Raw genomic sequence first — 21,796 nt, forward strand, 5'->3', positions numbered from 1 at the left:
GCTCAGCGGTTGAGCATTGACCTAGGATCCAGGTGATCGGGGTTTGATTCCTGTTGCGGGCTAGGCAGCCGATCAATGACTCTCTCATCATTGATGTTTCTATCTCTCTCTCTCCCCCTCCTTTCCTCTCTCTGAAATCAATAAAGATATATATTTTTAAAAAATCATTTCATACTTATAGTAACCTGGTAACATAGGTTACTATCATTCTATTTTATACAAAAGACAACTAAGACACAGAAAATAAAGTAACTTGCCCAAGGTCACAAAACTGTTAAGTGCTAGAGTTGAAATTTTAACCCAGGAAATCTGGCTGTAGATTTCATGCTTTTAATAGATCTATTTTCATGAATAAATGGCTATAGCATCAGATTTTTAGTTTAATAAAAACAAGATGCTTTACCATGTGGGGGTCAAATAACCAGTAGTGAGTTTCAATTTTAAAAAACTAAAAGAAAATTTAGATTTTTAAAAAATATTACCATCAAGGTATTAGAGAATACATCATTAATGGAAAAAGGAAAAAAAAAATCAAACTAAAATTTTATCCAAAGAGAAAAAAAAAGGAGTGGATACACACACACACACACACACACACGTATGTATATATAAATTTTTCACTCAGTCATTATATTGAATATAGAGTATCAAATAATCTAAATGTCCTCCAGTAGAGAACTGACTGAATTATCTTACATTCACAAATGGCTATAGGGTTATCAATATTCATACTGATATAAAATGGCATTTATAATAAAATAAATGGAGATGAGCAGGTTATAGAATACATATCATTCATGCATAATCTCTGCAATGTTTATCTATAAGAAAACATTTATAAACAAACCTCTAAACTGTAAGAATATATACCAAACTATTAAGGATTCCTGCATATACTTCCACTTCCTCCTTTATTCATTTTATATACTTCTATACTTATTTTTCTTTGGTTTGGTTACAATTATCATCACTCCAATACTTATCACAAAGTATCCCTTGTTTTAAAGGGGAGTGGATAAATGTCAAATGTAAGCTAACTCTGTTTAAAATGACACACATGGATACCAAAATAGTTTTGCAGAACTGGATCAGAAGAACTCCAATAATTTTAAGATCTAAAGTACTCAAAAAGCAAAAACATTACTTAATTTCTAGGTGCTCATCTGCTGTAATATTTCTACACAACATCTGCCAGGCTTCATAAATTTTCGCAGAATAAATAAATTTTCAGCTCAGAATTTTTTCAAAATGAGAATTGAGTGCTCTACCAGAAACAACACAAAACAGAATGCAGTTTACCTCTCTCCATTTTCTGGATAATCAGATGGTGAGGCTAGATCTTCTGAATCACGATTAACAGGAGAGAAGAGATTGCTATTGTTAAGGTTTTTCAAAACCAACTTCTTAATGCTCTTTCTATAAACAGAGATCAAAAAGGGGGGGGAAAAACAAACCTCAGACACATAGTTACTTCACAGACATTATCTTAAAAACCAGAGTAAAAAAGGGCACTCTTGTTCAATTCTTATACATCTAAAAATGATCTAACAAGTTCATTCAACTCACAAACTCTTCCTATAAACACATGACCAAAGCATAATGTCCGAAATATATTGCACTCTGGCATCTGGAAGAATAAACCTGATCACGTTCAAAACAGTGGAAATTCCCCTAGAAATTATTACTCATGGTTCTCTGAACCACTGGGCACTTTATAGGTACACTTAGTTATAAACTCATCATACTGTGTTATATTTTAATTATTTCTCTACATGTCTTTTCTCTCTGTAAACATTTTCCTTTTCTTTTGGCAGTAAGGATTTATGACTGTCTCCTCCCAAAGAACTCAGCATGCTGAGTTCCTGAAGAAAGTAGGTAAATAAGATACTTCTTGACTAAATGAGAATAATTTTTAAAGTAAGATGACAAGAAAGAAACAGGAATAAAAATCTCTGATATCCAAAGATGCAAAGGATCACAAATACCTAGAATGTTCAGGTTTGTATACAGCGGGTTTACCTAAGGCAAGAACCTCCATAGTAAACAAGCTTCAAATAGAAAAACCAATAGAAGACATCTAAATCAACATTCACTTAAACTCATGGTATTAATATGCTTGATTTCTTCTTTAAAGAAACCACACACCAGCCCAGCCGGGCGTGGCTCAGTGGCTGAGCATCAACCTAGGATTCAGGAGATCGGGGTTCGATTCCCTGTCAGGGCACATGCCCGGGTTGCAGGCTGCAGCCGATCAATGACTCTCTCATCACTGATGTTTCTTTCTCTCTCTCTCTCTCCCCCCCCCCCCTGAAATCAATAAAGATATATTAAAAAAACAAACAAAAACCAACCATACACCAAACAACTATAAATAGCAGACCACTCTCATATATTTACTTCCAGACTCAGCAACTGAGTTACATGGTAATAAACACCAGTAGTGTTTGTTCCAAACCTGTGTATGCTATAGTCCTTATTGTAATGATATTACTAAATAAGCCAATGAAACAGGCACTTGAAATGAAGAACTGTTATCTCCAGGAAAACTAAGTTGGTACTTGCCCTATTAATGGTAGCCAAAGGTGGGGCAATTTGATCATTAAAAAAATAGTAACAACAATGGACTGAAAAACAGTGACAGAAGGGGAAAGAGAAGAGGGATTTAAAAATGTTTCACATGAAAAACATAAAACTTGAAGACAAAGAACATAAAACAGTGTCAGGCAAAAGTGAAGAGGACTGGCATCAGAAATATCAAGTGAGACAGGTACAGAGAACAGGCGGATGAAGCCAAATAACAGAAAAGTGTAGAAAACCCTAAAAAAACCCTGGTGAAACTGCCCTGAGAGATGGTTGGACTGGTGAATCCAAGCCCTTTTCAACAACTCTGTGCCACACAATTTGCTAAATACTGGAGACACGAACATGAATAATACAGTCTCTGACTTCAAAATAATCTAATGCTATTCTAAGAAATATATAAAATTGGACTTTCCATCTTTTTTTGAAAAAGCAGCCCACCATATTATTATCATGAAAGAAAGAAGCGATCACTTTTTAACATCATTCATAGACAAAAAACTGTAAGTGATGAGTTTTATCTCCAAAGACAAAAAAGAGAACAACAGTTTTTTTCTGATTAGAAAAGTATTTGCTGTTTAAAAAGACAAAGACAAAAAAGAGAATGACAGTTTTTATTCTGATTAGAAAAGTATTTGCTGTTTAAAAAGTTCGTGTCTGTGTGTGTTCATGTGAAACTGTGTATCTCAAAAAAATAAGCCACCCAGAAATAAAATGCCCTGAAGTTATATTTTCAGATATTAACTACTGTTAAGAGTTTAGTATGTATTTTTATTCAGGGTTTTTTTCCACGCGTGTATTAACATTCTAGGGCATATTTGCTCTAATACATAATTTAAGTGTAATTTTCTATGTTTACCAACAACTCTTCTATATACTTTCCTGTATGTTTTTCTGTGTAATTTTTTTATTATTTGTTCAATAGCTATATGTATGGGAATCAAAATTATAGAGTCTTCTTAATCAGTCTGGCCAATTTGCATTGTAAGTAAAGTGTCTTCAGCTTAAAATAAAATTATGTAAGCACTAACCTTTCAAAAACAAAACAAAGAAATATGTATATGTAAAACTAAAGCATATTAATTAAAATATTTTTATGTTAACTATATTATCCTCGAAAAGTGGTCAGGTCATTTTTATTCTCTGTGACATTCTATATTTTTCAAGTAAAAAAAATAACTGCATAACATTGTAGTATACTTTATTAAATAATTACATGAATAAACTCTGTTTCACATAATCACAACTGTAAACCTACTTTTGTCCCATCGTGTATTTTACATTTAATTTATGTTAACAAAAGCAAACTCACTTGGGCATGAATGCTCCATTGGCTAAGGATGGTTCATCATCATCCAGTCCATCAAAGAGCTGTGACTTGGCTGTGCCTGTTGTTTGTAAAGCCTTTGGTCGGACTCTGGTGGCTGGGCGGGGTGTCAGTTTGTAATGAGTGGGTGTGGTGAGAGCCTTCTGGGCTGCTGGATTTGTTGGTTTCAACCTCTGAAAAACAAAAGCATCAAGAAAAGTTTAACTCAAATGTATGATTTTGGCCATAAAAATCAGAAGACCAGAGTGCAAACCTCATCTCTGCTATTCACCCACCTGGCTTCCATAAAACAAGGATGTCAACACCTAATTTTGTACGCATGTTTAAATGCTAATGAAACTCTTTATTTCTCTATAATTGCTTTTTAATCTAGCCAACCCCTATTTCAACTTTGTCTGATTTGCTTTAAAATGTAATTGAAATTCTGCATTTGAAGAGCTCTATAAATCAAAATGTACTACCATATTATTGATAATTCTAAGAAATTTATTTTTCAATTAAATAAAAATTTTATGTTCAAAAAAACCCGAGACACAGCTATGAATTAATGTTCAACTTCTATGCAACCCAAATCACTCTGAAAAAACAAAGACATATTAGCTTGCATTTATCCATCATTCTATATGTGATCTTCTACAATTCTGTTTGTTTTGGAATGTCTTGACCTCGATCTACCAACTTCTACGTACAAACACAGAAAGAGTTAAATGTTACCTCTTCCGAAAAGTGTTACCAAACTCACTCAAGAATCTATGGTCTTCCCTCTGTTATGTTTAAATTTTTATTAAGATAAAATTCACATAAGTCACCATTTTAACACATATAATTCAATGGTCTTATTATATTTATAAGGTTGTGCAACCATTACTGCCACCTAACTCCAGAACATTTCCCACTCCAAAAGGAAACCCCATACCTCCCAATTCTTCTCATCACTAAGCAAACACGAATTTACTTTCTGTCTCTATGGATTTGTCTATTCTAGACATTTGATATAAATGGAATCATTAGGCCTTTGGTGTAGCATTGCATCTTTCACCTGGCATATTGTTTTCAAGGTTCATCCATATTATAATACTTACAGTATCTATTTATAGTATCAGTACTTCATGTTTTTTAAAAAATATTATCTTTATTGATTTCAGAGAGAGGAAGGGAGAGGGAGAGAGAGATAGAAACATCAATGACAAGAGTTATTGATCGGCTGCCTTCTGCACGCCCCCTCCTGGGGATCAAGCCCCTAACCTGGGCATGTGTCCTGACCAGGAATCGAAGGGCGATCACCTGGATCCTAGGTTCATGCTCAACTGCTAAGCCATGACCAGCCAGGCAGTACTTCACTTCTTTTTATGGCTGAATGAAATTTCAATGTACAGATACATAACATCTTGTTTATCCATTCATCAGCTGATGGGCTCCTCTCTCTATTATTGCATATACTACTATATTGAGCTACAGAAGATTTAAACACTTACAGGTATGATCTTCCTCATTAGATAACAAGATCTGAGACAAGTTTTTATTTATTTTTGTATCCTCAGTGCTGAACACAAGGACTAGCACATATATAGCCACCTAAAATTATGCTGCGTGAATAACATGTAATTTGTATCTAATCACAACTTACATTTATATAGTACCTTAGCACTTTAAGTTTTCTATATACTGAACAACTAACTTACTACAAGCCAGGTTTGCATTATCTCATTAAATTCTCAACAGTGATCAGTACTATGAATCCCATTTTACAGATGAGGAAACAGATTCAGAGAGGCAAAAAGATATGTTCAGTGTCTCACAGACTATAAGTGGTAAAACAAGGATTAAACAGAGCAAAGACTATGCACCCCTATGTTCACTGCAGCGCTATTTACAATAGCCAAGATTTGGAAACAGCCCTAGTGCCCATCAGTAGATGAGTGGATAAAAAAAGCTGTGGTCTATTTACACAATGGAATACCACTTGGTTGAAAAAAAAAAAGAAAGGGAAAAATCTTACTTTTTGTGACAGCATGGATGGACCTGGAGAATATTATGCTAATTGAAATAAGCCAGTCATAGAAAGACAAATACCATATAATTTCACTTATACGTGGATTCTAATGAACAAAATAAACAGAAAGAGACTCACAGATACAGAAAACAGACTGACATCTCTGAGAGGGGAGGGGGTAGGGGGGTGAAAAAGGTGAAGGGATTAAGCAACAAAACAAAAAACTCATAGACACAAGCAACAATATGGTTGTTACCAGAGCGTAAAGGGAGTGGGAGAGAGGTAGAAGAAGGTAAAGTGGGGATAGTGGTGATGAAAGGAGATTTGACTTTGGGTGGTGATCATACAATATACGAATGATGTATTATAGAACTGTACACCTGAAACCTATATAATTTATTAACCACTACTCCAATAAACCCAATAAAAACCACCAACAACAAAAAAACAGACCAAAGACTATGCTTTTAATGACACACCAGTGAGCAAAAGATCATTTCTCTGCCACTAGAGCATAAAAGATTAGGACAAAGCTATGCAGAAATCAGGAGAAAAGATTTTGGTATGCCACTTAAGAGCATTATGATTTTAGGAAAAGTAGCCTCTCGGAGATGAGCCTTGGTTTGCTCAACTATAAAATATCTGCCGTATTTCAGGGCAGTTAAAAAGTCACAGACCTCGCCCGGCTGGGCGTGGCTCAGCTGTTGAGTGTCGACCTAGAATCCAGGCGATCAGGGTTCGATTCCCAGTCAGGGCACATGCCCGGGTTGCAGGCTTGATCAATGACTCTCTCATCACTGATGTTTCTATCTCTCTCTCTCCCTCTCCTTTCCTCTCTCTGAAATCAATAAAGATATATTTAAAAAAAAAAAAGAAAAGTCACAGACCTCATCTCCAGTAAAGTGTTCATTTCACTGTTAGTCATGCTGCATTCCAGTAGCAAAAATAATTTATCCCTGGCCTAGTGAAAAGCATGAATAAATATGTCTTAAAAATTAATTACATCTAACTTTGCTTAGGTTTTATACAGAAGGAATTACATTCTGCATATTTAGATTATTCTGAGAATAAATTCTACAGAAGCATCCTTAAATTTACCTCTTCTTTCTTCTTAGGGTCTGACATGGGATTCCGGAAGAGAGGTGAGTCTCCAAAAGGTGAGTATGTTAGACTGTTGATGTGCTGTTGAAGAACAGCCTGCTGGGCAGCAGAGGCATTTGGATCTGTCAAAGCTTTTTACAAAAAAGAAAAGGGAAAGGAAGACGTCAGTCCAAGGATCCAGTGCATTTATAGCAAGAGAACTCAAAACTCTTTTTGAAGGTGTGGTCTTCAAAATGTTCAGACTCAATGGCATTATTGGGGGGGAGTAGGGGAGCAAACTGTGAAGAAATCAACAATCAAACGAATGGGTCAAAGATATAAAGAGGCATTTCATAAAAAAAAACATACGAAATTTTACTTAGGCGTTCATTGTTACTAATAATCAAAGAAATGTTAACCAGAACCTTTAAGAAATATTTTTATATTCACCTCATTATCTATCAGTGGCACAGTTATATAAAAAGAGTAAGTCTTTGACTTTTAAAAACATTACAAATTGGTATAGTCTGACTAAAAGAAATAATATGACAGTACATACAGCAAGTACAGTTTTTATATTTTTTATCCTAATAATTTCAAGCATAGAAACTTAACCCAAGGGTTTATTTAAACAAGAAACAAAATAAAGAAAAATGCAAATGTTCACTGAACGTTATGTAATAGCCAAGACTTGGAAACAATCTATGTCCAACATTAACAGTTGTAAAAATTATGATACAGCCCAGCCAGCGTGGCTCAGCAGTTGAGCATCGACCTATTGATCCAGGGGATCCCTGTTTGATTCCTGGTCAGGGCACATGCCCAGGTTTCGGGCTTGATCCCCAGCAGGGGGCATGCAGGAGGCAGCTGATCAATGCAACTCTCTCATTGATGTTTCTCTCTCTTCTTCTTCCCTTCCTCTCTCTGAAATCAATACAATATATTAAAAAAAAAAAAAAAAAAAATCAAGCCCAGGCAGCATGGCTCGGTAGCTGAACATCAACCTATGATCCAGGAGATTGTGGTTTAATTCCCGGTCAGGGCACATGCCTGGGTTTCAGGATCGATCCCCAGTGAGGGGGTGTACAGGAGGCAGCTGATCAATGACTCTCTCATCATTGATGTTTCTATCTCTCTTTCCCTCTCCTTTCCTCTGTCTGAAATCAATAACATATTTTTTAAAAAATCATGATACATCAACATGGTGAGTTAAATAGCTATTAAAAATAATGACAATGTGTTTCATAGTGGAAATAAGAAAGTATCTTTTACTTAATTAAATAAGTAAAAATTTCAGAATTAAAGGCTGTTAAGAAGTCCTTATAGGTGTAATATTTATATTTAATACACATATTAAAGTAAAAACTGAAAGGAAAAAAAGATAACCCAATTAGTCTAATTTTCTTTCAAAGTTAAGAACAAATGTGTCATCAGTCAGAAATAATTTAAGGAACAAAGAACAACAATCTACAACTGTACACAGTTAAAAACAACAAACAAACCCCATACTATCTGTATTGTATCTTGACTGATGAAAAAATCTCTTTGCAACATAAATATTTCCAAAAATCATTTTAGAGATATAAATACTTTTTTCCTTTAAATGTTTAAAATAAGGCTAAAGCTAAAATATAATAAAATACACATTAAAGGAGTGTCATAAACAAAACATTCTGAAATTTTTAATACTCATGATAGGGAGAAAAAAACACAACAGAAGCAGTAACAATAACAAAAAACCTAGAACAGACAGCTAAAACTAAACGTATGATGAATTTAGTCAAATTAAGCTTTCTTTAAATTGAATGTATTCACTAAATACTAAAACACTGAAAGTTAATATTTAAAGAGAGAGTGCAAATTTGCTCAGGATTGTGAAACCCAAAGGAGATGTCAATTTAAACAGCATATATAGTACATCATCTGTATTCAGAAAGTTCTTGCTCAGCCATGGTGTGGCTCAGCATTTGAGCATTGACCTAAGATCCAGGAGATTGCAGTTCGATTCCTGGTCAGGGCACATGCCCAGTTTGTGGGCTTGATCCCCAGTAGAGGGTGAGCAGGAGGCAGCCAATCAATGATGACTCTCTCATCATTGATGTTTCTATCTCTCCCCCTCTCCCTTCCTCTCTCTGAAATCAATAAAGATATACTAAAAAATAAAAATAAGTTCTTACACCCATTTTAAGACTACAGGTGAGGAAAAAATGTAGAAAAGTATCTTTTGCTACACAGTGCCACACAGTATCAGCATAGTGTTATTCTGTGGATTATTCAAGGACACTTAAGAAAACCTGAATATTTTTAAAGGACTCTAATATTCACTGGTCAGTTTGTTACTTCACAGCCAATTACCCATTAGAAAAAGCTGATTTTAAACCAGCTGATTCCATCATTTATCAAGGATAGGTAACCTCACCTGGGTTTGCTCTAAATAATTAAAAACTTCCTTTAATAAATTCAAACATAATTAGAAAAATTGTGAGGATGTTGTTATTTTTGTATGTTTAAATATGAAATCTTCCCTATGTTAACTGTATTATGTAAAAATACAGAAAAAAAGCGCAGATACATTAGCAAAAAAAGATAAATAAGAAAGCATAAGCACTAGTTAAGCCACCATTGGTATTATATTCAATTCTGATCATAATAATTTGAAAACATATTGAAAAACTACATTATGACCAAATGATTAAAGGGAGAGAAAAAAGTTTCAAGATTAGGTCTTCTGAGAACTGAAGAAACTGATAATGCTTTATCTGGAAGATAATGAGGCTCTGCAAAGAATTGTAGCAAACTGGTTTTACTTAGCTTTAGGAGATAAAGTAGAATTACTGGGTAGAAATACTATTGAATGAGGGTTTGGATTCTAAACAAAGTGAACAAAACAACAAACTTAGACTGACCTGTAAGACAGGAACCTTAACTGAGATTTTTAAGTTAAGTAAGGGAGTCCCACAATAAGGGTGGATTTGCATAAACTCTAAAGCACCTTCCAACTAAGATTCTGTGATGCAAAGATGTACTTTCTAGAAGTCAATACAACTACTTTTAAATAGGTGGTAACACTAACATATACAACTGTTGGCCTTTGAAAAAAGATGGGATACAGAGAGCAGACTGATGGTTGCCGGGGGGGGGGGGGGGGGGGGGGGGGGGATTAGGGGGCTGGGTAAAAAAGGTCAAAGAATTGAGAAATACATAATGGTAGTTTACAAAACAGTCATGGAAATGTGAAGTACAGCATAGGGGATATAGACAACGATACTGTAGTAACTATGCATGGTGCCAGGAGGGTACTGGAAATATCAAGGGGAACACTTTGAAAGCATGATTGTCTAACCAAAATGCTGTACAACTGAAACTAGTACAAAATAATATTGAATGTAAAATGTAATTGAAATTTTTTTTTAAAAGATAAGATTATTAAAACAATTCAGAAAGCTATCCAAGTGAAAATGGCAGGTTATGATATACCACCTTCTTCTGAAAACCACCAAAAGGAAAATAAAATAAATCATTTTAATCATAAAGCTGATTCAAATGTTCACACAGAGATTAATTAGAATTCTAATTCACCCCTGCTCCCTCCAAAGACCTAAATAAAACCTATGGTTAAAAAAAAAGAAAAAAAGAAATATATCTATGGAACCCATAATTACGAAGAATGGGGAAGTAGCATATGAACAGATGTGAAAATACAGTATACACAAAATAGCTACCCCATCCTCCTCCTAATCCCTGATGCTCAACAGATAGGCCAAAATATCAGTGTGTGCCTCTGATGAAACCAAGTTAACACATGGAAAGAACAAAAGCAACTAGTCTGAGTGCTTGCACCATCCCAGAGCTGACATTTAGAGGACCCCTGGATAACAACTGGTTCCTAGACTAGTTACTTTAAAGCGAAACTTACTGGTAAACAAGCTCTACCCATACACACAAGTAGCCAGTGAGCCTTTTATTATATTCTTAAATATAAATGGAAATAGTCACCTTGCATTAAAAAGTAATATCAAAACAAAACAAAAATAATCCTGAGGATTTAAGAAATAGAAGAACCTGTGCAAACATTAGAATCAGCTTTAGCACTAAAAAAGAAATTTTAATGCCTATTAACAAATTCAGACTTTCAAGAAAAACGTTATCTAAGAACCAAATGCTTTTATTATTTTTTAAGTCCTCACGTGAGGATATTTTTTCCATTGCTTTTCAAAGAGTGTAGAAGGAAGAGAAAGAGAGAGAGACATCGATTGGTTGCCTCCTGCACTCGCCCCAAGTCAGACCAGAGATCGAGCCTACAACCCAGGTATGTGTCCTTGGCCAGAATCAAACTCTGGACCCTTCGGTCCACAGGCTGACACCCTAACCACTGAGCAAAACCAGCCAGGGCAAAACCAGAGGCTTTTAAAAAAAGAAACTTTCAGAGAACAAGAAAGAATTCTTACATGTTAAAAATAAAAATACAGCCCTGGCCAGTGTAGCTCCATGGCTAGAAAGTCAGCCCCAGAACTGAGGGGTCGAGGGTTTGACTCCCAGTCAAGGGCGAGGGCACGTACCTGGGTTGCAGGTTTGATTGCCCTGCCCCAGTCCAGATGTGTGTAGGAGGCAACCAACAGATATGTCTCTCTCACATCAATGTTTCTCTCTCTCTCCCCCATCCCTTTTTCCCTTCTACTCTCTCTAAAAAAAAAAAAAAAAAAAAATACATCCTAGGGTGAGGATTAACAAAAAATAATAATAAATAAAATAAATAAAAATACAGCCCTGGCCAGGTGGCTCAGTTGGTTGGAGCATTGTCCTGTACACCAAACGGTTCTGGGTTTGATTTCCGGCCAGGGTGTGGGGGGCAAGCATTTCTCTCTCTCTCTCTCTGTAGAAATCAATAAAAACATATCCTTGAGTGAAGATTTTAATAAATATACAAAAAGGCGATGATTTAGAAGACAACCAAAAATCTCCTAGAAAGTAGAAACACAGCTGAAAAAACAAACAACCCTCCCTCCAAGCATTATGATAGGAAAAAGTCTAAGCAGATACCTGAAATTTCAAAGGGACAAACCTAAATGTTTATGTGAGTAGAGGGAACAAGTCTCAAAAATCAGAAAGGCATTAGACTTCTAATCAGTAATGATTAATGCAAGAAGGAATATAGTAAAAGTTGTGAGAGCAAACTACTTTCACACCAAAGTTTCTTAACATTAAAGTGTGAGAAACAAATGAAGATATTTTCAGGTCTGTAAGTAGTCAAAGTTTACCTTTTATATACATTTTACTTGAAAATATATTCCAAAGAACTTGGGAAATAAAGAGGAAAACCCTATACCCAGGACACAGTAGTGCCCACTGGGTAGACTTGAAGGAAATATCCCAGAACAATACTGAACGCATAGGGAGTAATCAGAGTTCATAGTGCTGCAGAGGACATAGGGATCAAAGAATGAAGTATTCTTGGGTAAAAGAATTCTGATACCATCCTTAAGAATTTGGACTAGTTTAGGAAGACAATAAGGGCTGGTAAAGCAAGGGGAAAAAAGAATCAGAAATCTCAGGAAAAGCTATATGGGAAAGGTATACTTGGCTGGGCAGCAATGTTTTCATGGTTATAATAAATGTGTTCATGTGCATCTTTTATGCTTTAACCAAAGAAAAGAAGACAGTAATAAATCAGTATAAAAATATAAAGATGGCAAAAGAAATGAAAAAAAGGGAAGGGTAAGGAAGGGCACTAATATTCTTATTTGACCAAGGGGAGTCAAGAAATACTATCCCCTATTTGAGAAAAGTTAAAGTATATAAGGACACAGCTCAAATCTACAAAAGATTCTCAAAATGTGGTACATGGATTATGATAGTACTGGAGATGAATTTAAAATTCTATCTTGCTCTATTTTTGCCAGTTGGTATCAATTTTTCCTTTCTGGTAGAATATAACTTTCTTTAAAGTGATATTTAAGTTAAGAATTAATTTTATATCAGAAATAATAATAGAGGTGGCAGGCAGGTGTCGCAAAAACTGCGAAGGGGTATTCAAATGAATGAAGTAAGAAAAATACTTCAATAGATAAAACTAAACAGGGAATTGAGTAAACAGTTATATTGGGAGAAGTAAATAAGCAGAGAGGTGATAAATGACCTAAATTTTCATCTATCATTAACAATTTACATTTACTTATATTTAATAAAGCAAATCACAGCAATATAAGCATATCACTCAGAAATATGAACTTAATTATATACCAGATGAATTAAAAGCTGTAACCAAAGTGGTTTCTTGCTTGGCCGGGCATGGCTCAGCAGTTGAGCATCGCCCTAGGATCTAGGGGATCAAGGTCTGATTCCCTGTCAGGGCACATGCAGGGTTGCGGGGTCGATCCCTAGTAGAGGGGGTGCAGAAAGCAGCTGACCAATGACAACTCTCTCATCACTGATGTTTCTATCTTTATCTCTCTCCCTCCCTCTCCTTTCCTCTCTCTCTGAAACCAATAAAGATACATAAAAAAAAAAAAAGTGGTTTCTTTGGGTGAGCAGGTCTGAGAATGAGGAAGCAGGGAAGGCCACAATCTATTATAAGTCCTTCCGCACTAAATAGTTATTTAATGACACATATGCATGTACTGCTTTGGTACGGGTGCAACAGAGGTGAAGTGGGAAATCAAGTCAGCAAGTTAAGTATTAGCAAGAAATAAAATGAAAAAAGCCTTCTAAAGTGACTGACACTTACCTACTGGGGCCTGGGGGGCTCCAAAGCCCAAAGTGGCTGTCGAGGTATTAAATCCAGGGGCCCCAAAGGCTCCTGTACCAAGAGGCCCTCCGATCTTAGGTTGGTTGTTCCCAAACAAAGATGCCTGTCCAGCACCAAGAGCTATGGAGACAAGAGGAAAGAAAAATGCGCCACAGAAGATCCTTTGAATGTTGTACCAGAGGTCAGTTACTTAAAAATATAATACATTTGAAAAATTCATTATTTGTTGAACACTCATTTCAACAAAAGAGCAGAAACAGTAAATGCTTAACTATATGCCAGGCACTATACTGAATACGTTATATACATTATAGGCAAAATATTTAGCCTCACTGTGTTGTTTCCGAAACTATAATGAGATAGTAACACATAGCTTATATATTTATCCTAAGATTTAAAATGAACAAATACATATTAAGCAAGTAGATGTCTGGTAGATATTAACACTCTTTAAATAATGAGTACCATCTCATTTAATCTTCATAAGCCTGGAAGTAGGAAACCATTACCCCCATTTTACAGATGAGAAAACTGACGGTTTAGTAATCAGCTCAATGTCACATAGTAAATGGTGAAACTGGGGTTCAAACATCAGTGCATCTAACAATACAATCAAGGCTCTTAACTGCTACTCTATAGTAAAACAAATTTTGAAAGAATTAAAAAGTTAATCTTAAATTTCAATATTTGCAAAATACTCTACTTTAGACTTTTTGTTTTATAAAAAGCTAAATGCCTTGTGATAAGGTTACTAAAGAGAATCAAGTTTCAGCATGAATCAGATTGGATGGAATAAGAACTTGTTTTCACCAGAGGGAAACCCATTGCAGAAATATGTAATGTTCTAAAGCCAAATGATTCTTACTTATAGATCTTGTCAGCAATGATTTTTAAAGTATAAAACAGAGAGAACTCGCTTATTTAGAATAAGTTACTGGCAAAAATCATTTAAAAGATTTTCATCCCTTCTTCCCTCAAGAAGTTACTGGCAATTTGGAAGACCTGAAACTCCTTCTAATGTATGAATACGTCTTAATATAGATAAGGGGTTACCAAGAAAATCAGTAAAATCATTTCAAAGATATAACACTAGGAGGTTAAAAAATCAAATGGGAACTGCTTTGAAATCATAAGCAAAAAAATAAATAAAATTGAAAGTTTATACTCAGAAAATTCACACAGTATAAACTGGTGAGGGTGACTACTGAACGGACAAAATATTCCCTAACTGTCCAACGTCATTAATAACAAGACAACAACGCAGCAATGAGATTATTTCACCTTAAATAGCCCCATTCTGGAACAGAAACTATTAGAATTTGGTGAAAATTCCAAGAAAAACTAAAATTTTATTACATCCTCAAAGGACATATTTAATGGCCAAATTTCAGGATTCTTTATTTTTCCAGGTAGCAAACACATCTCTACCCCCAAACAAAAACTTAGATGAAACCCAAATACTTTAAATGGATAAAAAGTTCTGTTTTGAATGGGTGTGTATTGCCCTGACCTTTGCAGCAGCCCTTAATAAAGAACCATGAAACATTCTCAAAACCACAACATTTCAATAACGCACAAAAGAATAAAAAGACATTGGGAAGTTCAGGTGACCTAGAAAGGGACTGTCATAAAATGACCTGCATACTTTTACAATTTATCAAGGGAAACATATGTATTTTATCCAGATCTGTCTTATATTATGCTTAGTGAAGGACTTACTGGGGACATTCTGGTGAATGATAATGTCAGTTTATGAAATGTGCTGTATTTATGATTAGGTGTAGGAGTCATAACGAAGATATATGGGGGGTACCATGGTCATAGTGACCCCAGAAACTCCACAAAAAAGTGAAGATGATTATATTCCTTTTGAGCTCTTCTAATAAATTTTAGAATTAAATTTTATCTATGGTATCTATTAGCATAGGGTAGATTTTTCTCTGTATATCTTAGTGTAACAATCAACTTTACTAGCTGTACCCTTCAACTTATTACTTCATAGGAAGATTTAAGTACTAACACTTTTTATTTATTTAAATTTTTTTAAAAACTTCACCTGAGGGTACTTTTTCCATTGCTTTTCAGAAAGAGTGGAAGGGAGAGAGAGAGAAAAACATCAATGTGAGAGAGACACATCAATTGGTTGCCTCCCAAACAGGGCCAGGGATTGAGCCTGCAACTGAGGTTCATACCCTTGGCCAGAATCAGACCTGGGACCCTTCAGTCTGAGGGTTGACGCTCTAACCACTGAGCCAAACCAGCCAGGGCCTAATACTTCTTAATATTAGTAATAAGTAACAACTAAGAGAATGGTATACCACTGATAATTCTAATAGTTAATATCACTATAAAGAAAAAACTGATAAATTCATGATTTAAAGAGAGTTCCTTCATCTGAGCACACTGGGGGGTAAAAAAAAATCACATGCCAAAGGATAATATAAAATATTTTATATGGATTGATCACTTACATCTAAGTGTACAAATAAAATACATGTATTTGTACGTCATATTTCAAGTCAAATATTCATGAAGTAGGCAAAGGCCTATGTTACAGGGAAATTTAATTCTGTTGAGGTATGAGTTTGAATCTCCATCACTCAAAACAAGAAGCTGCACAGGAATCCCCATTTAGCTTATATCCCCAAAACACACAACCCAAAGCTACAGTGCTATTCTACTTATGATACCATGAAATGCAGAGTTCATGAATGTGGGTGTTTATTATATACAGTAGTCTCCAGACACTCCTCTCAGAGCTAAAAAATCTGCTTTAGCAAATGTAATCAATCATCAAAGAAATTCAATAGTGTGTGCTTGGTGATCCCACCATTCTTGTTTCCCTATGTGATCTGCTGCTAAGGCTGGGGTTTAAAATTCTTTATTAATTCGATTTGGCTTTTAGTTTATGGGAACAAGGCATGAATGAAAAATATATAACAGTAACAAAAATTCAATTCACTGTGAGGTAGAATTGTTTCAAGAAAAATGAAATATACTCAAACTAATAAAAGGCTGAGATATTATATTACTGCGGAATAGAAGAAAATAGCATCACAAAAAAAGGCGGCAGGACATTTTATAATCTTGGCCTTTAAGAGAAGGTATTGCTAATCATAACCTGCAAGACCAAAAATCTGAGGAGAGAATGACAATTTTGATCATGTAAAAATAAGACTTGCATAAGAAGATAACATGAGCAAGATGAAATAAAGGCTTGGATGAAATATCTTTAACAGACATTAAAATAGCATCTTACCTAGGCCTTAGACTTATGGTTAGTATGCTGTCTAGAGTTAAAACTACCTTTGGGAAAAAAAACCTTCATTTGTCTAAACCAAAGCTAATTTTTTCTCTAGGACTAGAAGAGAACATTGATGTCAACAACATATGCTGCTTAAGTTTAGGAATCCAACTGTACAAAAAAATTTTTAGTTCTATATGTGGTAGAATTTGGGTAAGTTAAAAAGTTAAATGAAACTGTCATATAACCAAAGAGTTAATATCCACAATATATAAAGCACTCTCAGAAATAAATTAAGAAACAATGATAAAATATTATGGAATAGGGAGTTAAAAGATTCAACTAGCCAGTAAACATACATAAGGATATCTTTCACCACTAATCAGTGAAGTGCAAATTAAAATATACCAATTTTCACTCTCACGCATGTAAAGACGAAAAAGTCCAACAATATAGAAAGGTATAAGAAATGAGCACTTTTATACAATGTGAGCAAAAATACAAACTGGCATTCTTTTGAGAAGGCAAATTCAAAATCTGTGTCTTTTCTAACAGAATTCCAATTCTAAGAATCAATCCTATATAAAACTAACACAAAATTATATCACAAAGGTCTTCATTATTGCATTGCTAATAATATAAAATAACTCAAATGTCTATCAAAAAGGAAAGTTAAATAAATTATGGTGTGTGTATGCCTTTATGTATGTATATATATGCACATACACACAAAATAAAATACTAAATAGTTATATTTAAAGAATGAGTTAGATACATACATACAAAACAAAAGAAAAACTATATGCCCAAAATGTTTGGAAAATGAAAAAAAAAAACCACAAAAAAAAACAACAAAAAACCCTGAAACACAGAACACTATATAAGGCACTTGCTTTCAGTTTGCAACTTTTGTTGTTGTTAATCCTCACCTGACGATATTTTTTCCATTGCTTTTCAGAGAGTGGAAGAGAGGGAGGGAGGGGGAAGAGAGAGAAACATCCATGTGAAAGAGATACAGCGACTGATTGCCTCCTGCACACTGGTGGCAGGGATTGAACCTGCAACCCAGGCATGTGCCCTTGACCAGGAATCAAACCCTCGACAAATTAGTCCGCAGGCCAACACTGCAACCACTTATCCACACTGGCCAGGGCAGTTTGAAACATTTTGCTTGTAGCACATAATATCAAATACACTGAGACCTATAACACTGACACAGGGATGAGCAAAAGTAGGTTTACAGTTGTTTGTATAGGAAATAATACAGTAACAAAAAAAAACACAAGAATAAACTGTTTCACGTACTCACAACTGTAAACCTGCTTTTGCTACACCCTGTGTGTGTGTGTGTATATATATATAACTGAAAGAAAAGTTAAATAAAACAATACTTAACCTTGTTTTGTACAAGTTTTTTAAAACTATTAAAAAATTTTAAAATGCTAGTTCCAGCCTACTACATTAATACCACAGCCAACTAATTATTTTTTAAAGATTTTTAAAATTGATTTTTTAGAGAGAGAGAAACCTTGACATAAGAGCAAACATCAATTAGATGCCTCCTGCACACCCTGTACTGGGGATAGAGCCCAAAACCTGGACCAGGATTCGAACCGGCAACCTTTCAGTGTACTGGATGATGCCCAACCAAAAATGAGCCACACCCACACCAGCCAGAGCCCAACTAATTACTGTTATTTCATTGTTTGGCTTAAAAAACACTTACATAGAATATGGTTTCCATTTAAGAATGTAACAAAAAGGCCTATACATGAAACACGTATATGTTTAAACATATGTGTACGTGTGTACATGTCTAAACATGTTTGAAAGGTGCATATAAAGGGATCTGACAAGATACATGCCAAACTTTCAATAGCTCTTACTTCACAGCTGAAAGACATGGACTTTTCATACTTCTGTATTACTGAATTCTTTTTACAAGCACTCATATCTTTTATTTAAAAAAAAAAAAAAAAAGAAACAGTTCACAGAGTACAAAAAGTTCAATTAAAAAAGATGACAGATAAACAATCAGCACACAGAAGCAAAGACAGCAGATAATTGGTCAGTGGAAGCAGAGATCAATGGAAAGAAATGGTCTGCAAGTAAATGACCACACCCATGGACAGATGAATTGGCAAAGTGGGCGTAACTATATGCTTATACAACCTTGTTGAACTGTACATGCTGGAGCACTTACTCATTTTATGACCATCACCACTCTCCCATTGTTTAAAACAGCTGGGTAGGTAGAAAGGTCAATGTCTTCAAAGACACTGAATAATAATTATAAATAGCAGGAGTAGAGACAAAATTGTGACATTTCAGCTCTGTATCAAGGTGAAAAGAACTGAAAAGTATGCACAGACCTTGCAAAAAGTTAGAATATCTGAGTAATAAACCTTACTCAACAGTTCAAGGTCTCAAATCCTGGTCACAAAGGTTACACAGGGGAACTAAAAGTTAAAAGTGTAACCATATTAACAAGTCTTGCTTTAAAGATAAAATACTGAAAATCCCAGATAGACCAGGACTATCAGAGGACAAGCATTTTGTAGAGAGGGAGCATATACAGCCTCTAAGAGAAATGTGGTAATGTTTTAAAACCTGGTAAATCATAACTGCTGGGAAATGAAAATCTAGACCTCTTATTTCCAGGCATATGATCAAACACAAGTCTTAAATTCCAGCAATTAGAAAACCAAGATTATCACTTCCTAAATCTCATGGCACAATTCCTTACCTGTTCCAAATCCTGCACCAAGCCCAGTTCCCAGAGTCCCAGGTCCTGGTTTACTTCCAAAAATACTATTCCCACTGGTATTTGTGCCAAAACCTAGAAAGACAAAAGAATGAGTGGACTGTACTTTAAATACAACTCTCACTTTCCTGTACAAGGGACTTTAAAGCAAAGCAATCTGACCCTAAGTTTTACATCCTTTCAGTTAGGTATCCTAAATGACAAGCTACTTAAATTTTTAAATTTAAATTTGATGTCTGTAAACAGACCCTACAAGTCTTCCTTATTAATACATTTTTAGCCGTGAAATATCAATTCAATATAGGGTAATATCCAATTTTTAAAAGCAAAGTGATTGTGCTTAAGCTTGGGAAACATTTCCTTTGTAAGGCTCAAAGTCTCCAACCTGTTTCACAATTAACTATTAGAAGAAAACCTCATTCCCTCAAACTTTCACTAAAAACTAAGACACTTAACAAATCTCTAAAGCAGCTTTTGTTTTGAACAAATGGACCCTGTATGGATAACTTGTGTCTGATCACACATGCTTTAATGGTGTCATACTCAATCAGCTCATAGGAGCACTCAAAGATTCAGCTAGCTGATATTAAAAAGAAAACAATCATTTACAAACTTTTCTACAACTGAATTGTTTTAAAGAGATGATGGAGAGTTGAACAAACCATCCTCTTTCACTATGATCCATCATTTAGAAAACTCCTGATGCCCCTCTCAAGTCCACAGATCTCCCGACAAACACACCTACATCGCATTGTTGCTATTATTTCTTTTTTTCAGGTATTTCTTTTTTTCTGCACTCTTTTCAGAGTTATATCCAACAAAAAAGCTAATGAACATATCATTAATCTTTCATAAGAGGAAAAAATAATCAATCATTGCCAGAACACCCTGTTTGTAACAGACCTGAAAGTCTTGTCTGGCTGGGCATGACTCAGCTGTTAAGCATCAACCTAGGATCCAGGAGATCACGGTTCGATTCCTGGTCAGGGAACATGCCCCAGTCAGGGACCTGCAGGAGGCAGCAGATCAATGACGACTCTCTCATCATTGATGTTTCTCTCTCTTTCCCCCTCCCTTCCTCTCTCTAAAATCAATAAAGATATATATTAAAAAAATAAAACTTGTAAGGCTTTTTAGAGGTGATTATGAAGAGAACAAATACAAAAGATTTATAGAATAAAGAGAGTATCTCAGAATGTATGACAGTATCACCTATTAAGAATATTATTACTTTGTCAAGTCAACATTTGGGTTATCATCTCAATGAAAAAAGATTAAGAAAAAAAGTTGAAGAATTTAAACAGACTGAAAACATATTTCTAATGTTATTTAAAAATCTAAGTAATCTGAGTTGATTTCAGTATATTTAATTCACACATTCATTAAATCTTTTCAATTGTGTTAATAGCTTTGCCACCAAAATGGAGTACTGCCTACTCAAGCACAACCAATTCTTTAAAAAGAAAAAAAACTATACTTGGAAACACTTTTTTCTGAGTCAAAATTTAACCAGAAAGGATTATCCATCCCCATAAACAGCAGAAAACAAAATATTTGTAAACTACCTCAAACCCACAGGAGGGAAATAAGTCCCAACTTACACTGTTTACACCACACATTTCCTCAGATTCTTACTGACAAAAGTTTATCAACTCTGTCATTTCAAACAATTTCTAAAATTAAAATTAAGGACAATTAATTGATTAACGGTCAGTTAACTTACGACAAAAAAGTCAAGAATATACAAATGGGAAAGAATATTCGAATGGTATTGGGAAAACTGGACAGCCACATGCAAAAGAAAAAACAGACCACTATCTTACACCATACACAAAATTCATTAAAGACTTAAACACAGACCTGAAACCAACTAATTCCTATAAGAAAACATACGTGGTAATCTTCCTGACATGTATCAAGGCAATGATTTTTTGAATCTGACACAAAAGCAAAAATAATCAAGTGGGACTACATCGAACTAAAAAGCTTCTACACAGCAAAGAAAACCATCAGTAAAATGAAAGGTGACCTACTGAATGGGAGAAAATATTGGCAAATCATAC

At 34.8% G+C, this 21,796-nt stretch overlaps 1 protein-coding gene across 7 annotated transcripts in view; it reads right to left on the bottom strand.

The window, feature by feature from the left end:
• Nucleotides 1-21,796, bottom strand: part of NUP98 (nucleoporin 98 and 96 precursor) — a 99,892-nt gene that overhangs the window by 43,480 nt on the left and 34,616 nt on the right. For 4 of the 7 annotated variants that reach the window (XM_016218126.2, XM_016218125.2, XM_016218124.2 and 1 more), the window contains exons 11-15: nt 19,716-19,808; nt 13,705-13,845; nt 6,999-7,132; nt 3,893-4,080; nt 1,300-1,416 (exon numbers count right to left, since the gene is read on the bottom strand). In XM_016218126.2, coding sequence (XP_016073612.2) covers nt 1,300-1,416; nt 3,893-4,080; nt 6,999-7,132; nt 13,705-13,845; nt 19,716-19,808 — 673 coding nt within the window. The remainder of the gene's footprint in view (nt 1-1,299; nt 1,417-3,892; nt 4,081-6,998; nt 7,133-13,704; nt 13,846-19,715; nt 19,809-21,796) is intronic. The other 3 variants (XM_087821692.1, XM_016218128.2, XM_016218127.2) reach the window with 2 other exon arrangements.

Source organism: Miniopterus natalensis, chromosome 11, assembly GCF_054644295.1.
Source record: "Miniopterus natalensis isolate mMinNat1 chromosome 11, mMinNat1.hap1, whole genome shotgun sequence".
Classification (NCBI taxonomy): Eukaryota; Metazoa; Chordata; class Mammalia; order Chiroptera; family Miniopteridae; genus Miniopterus; species Miniopterus natalensis.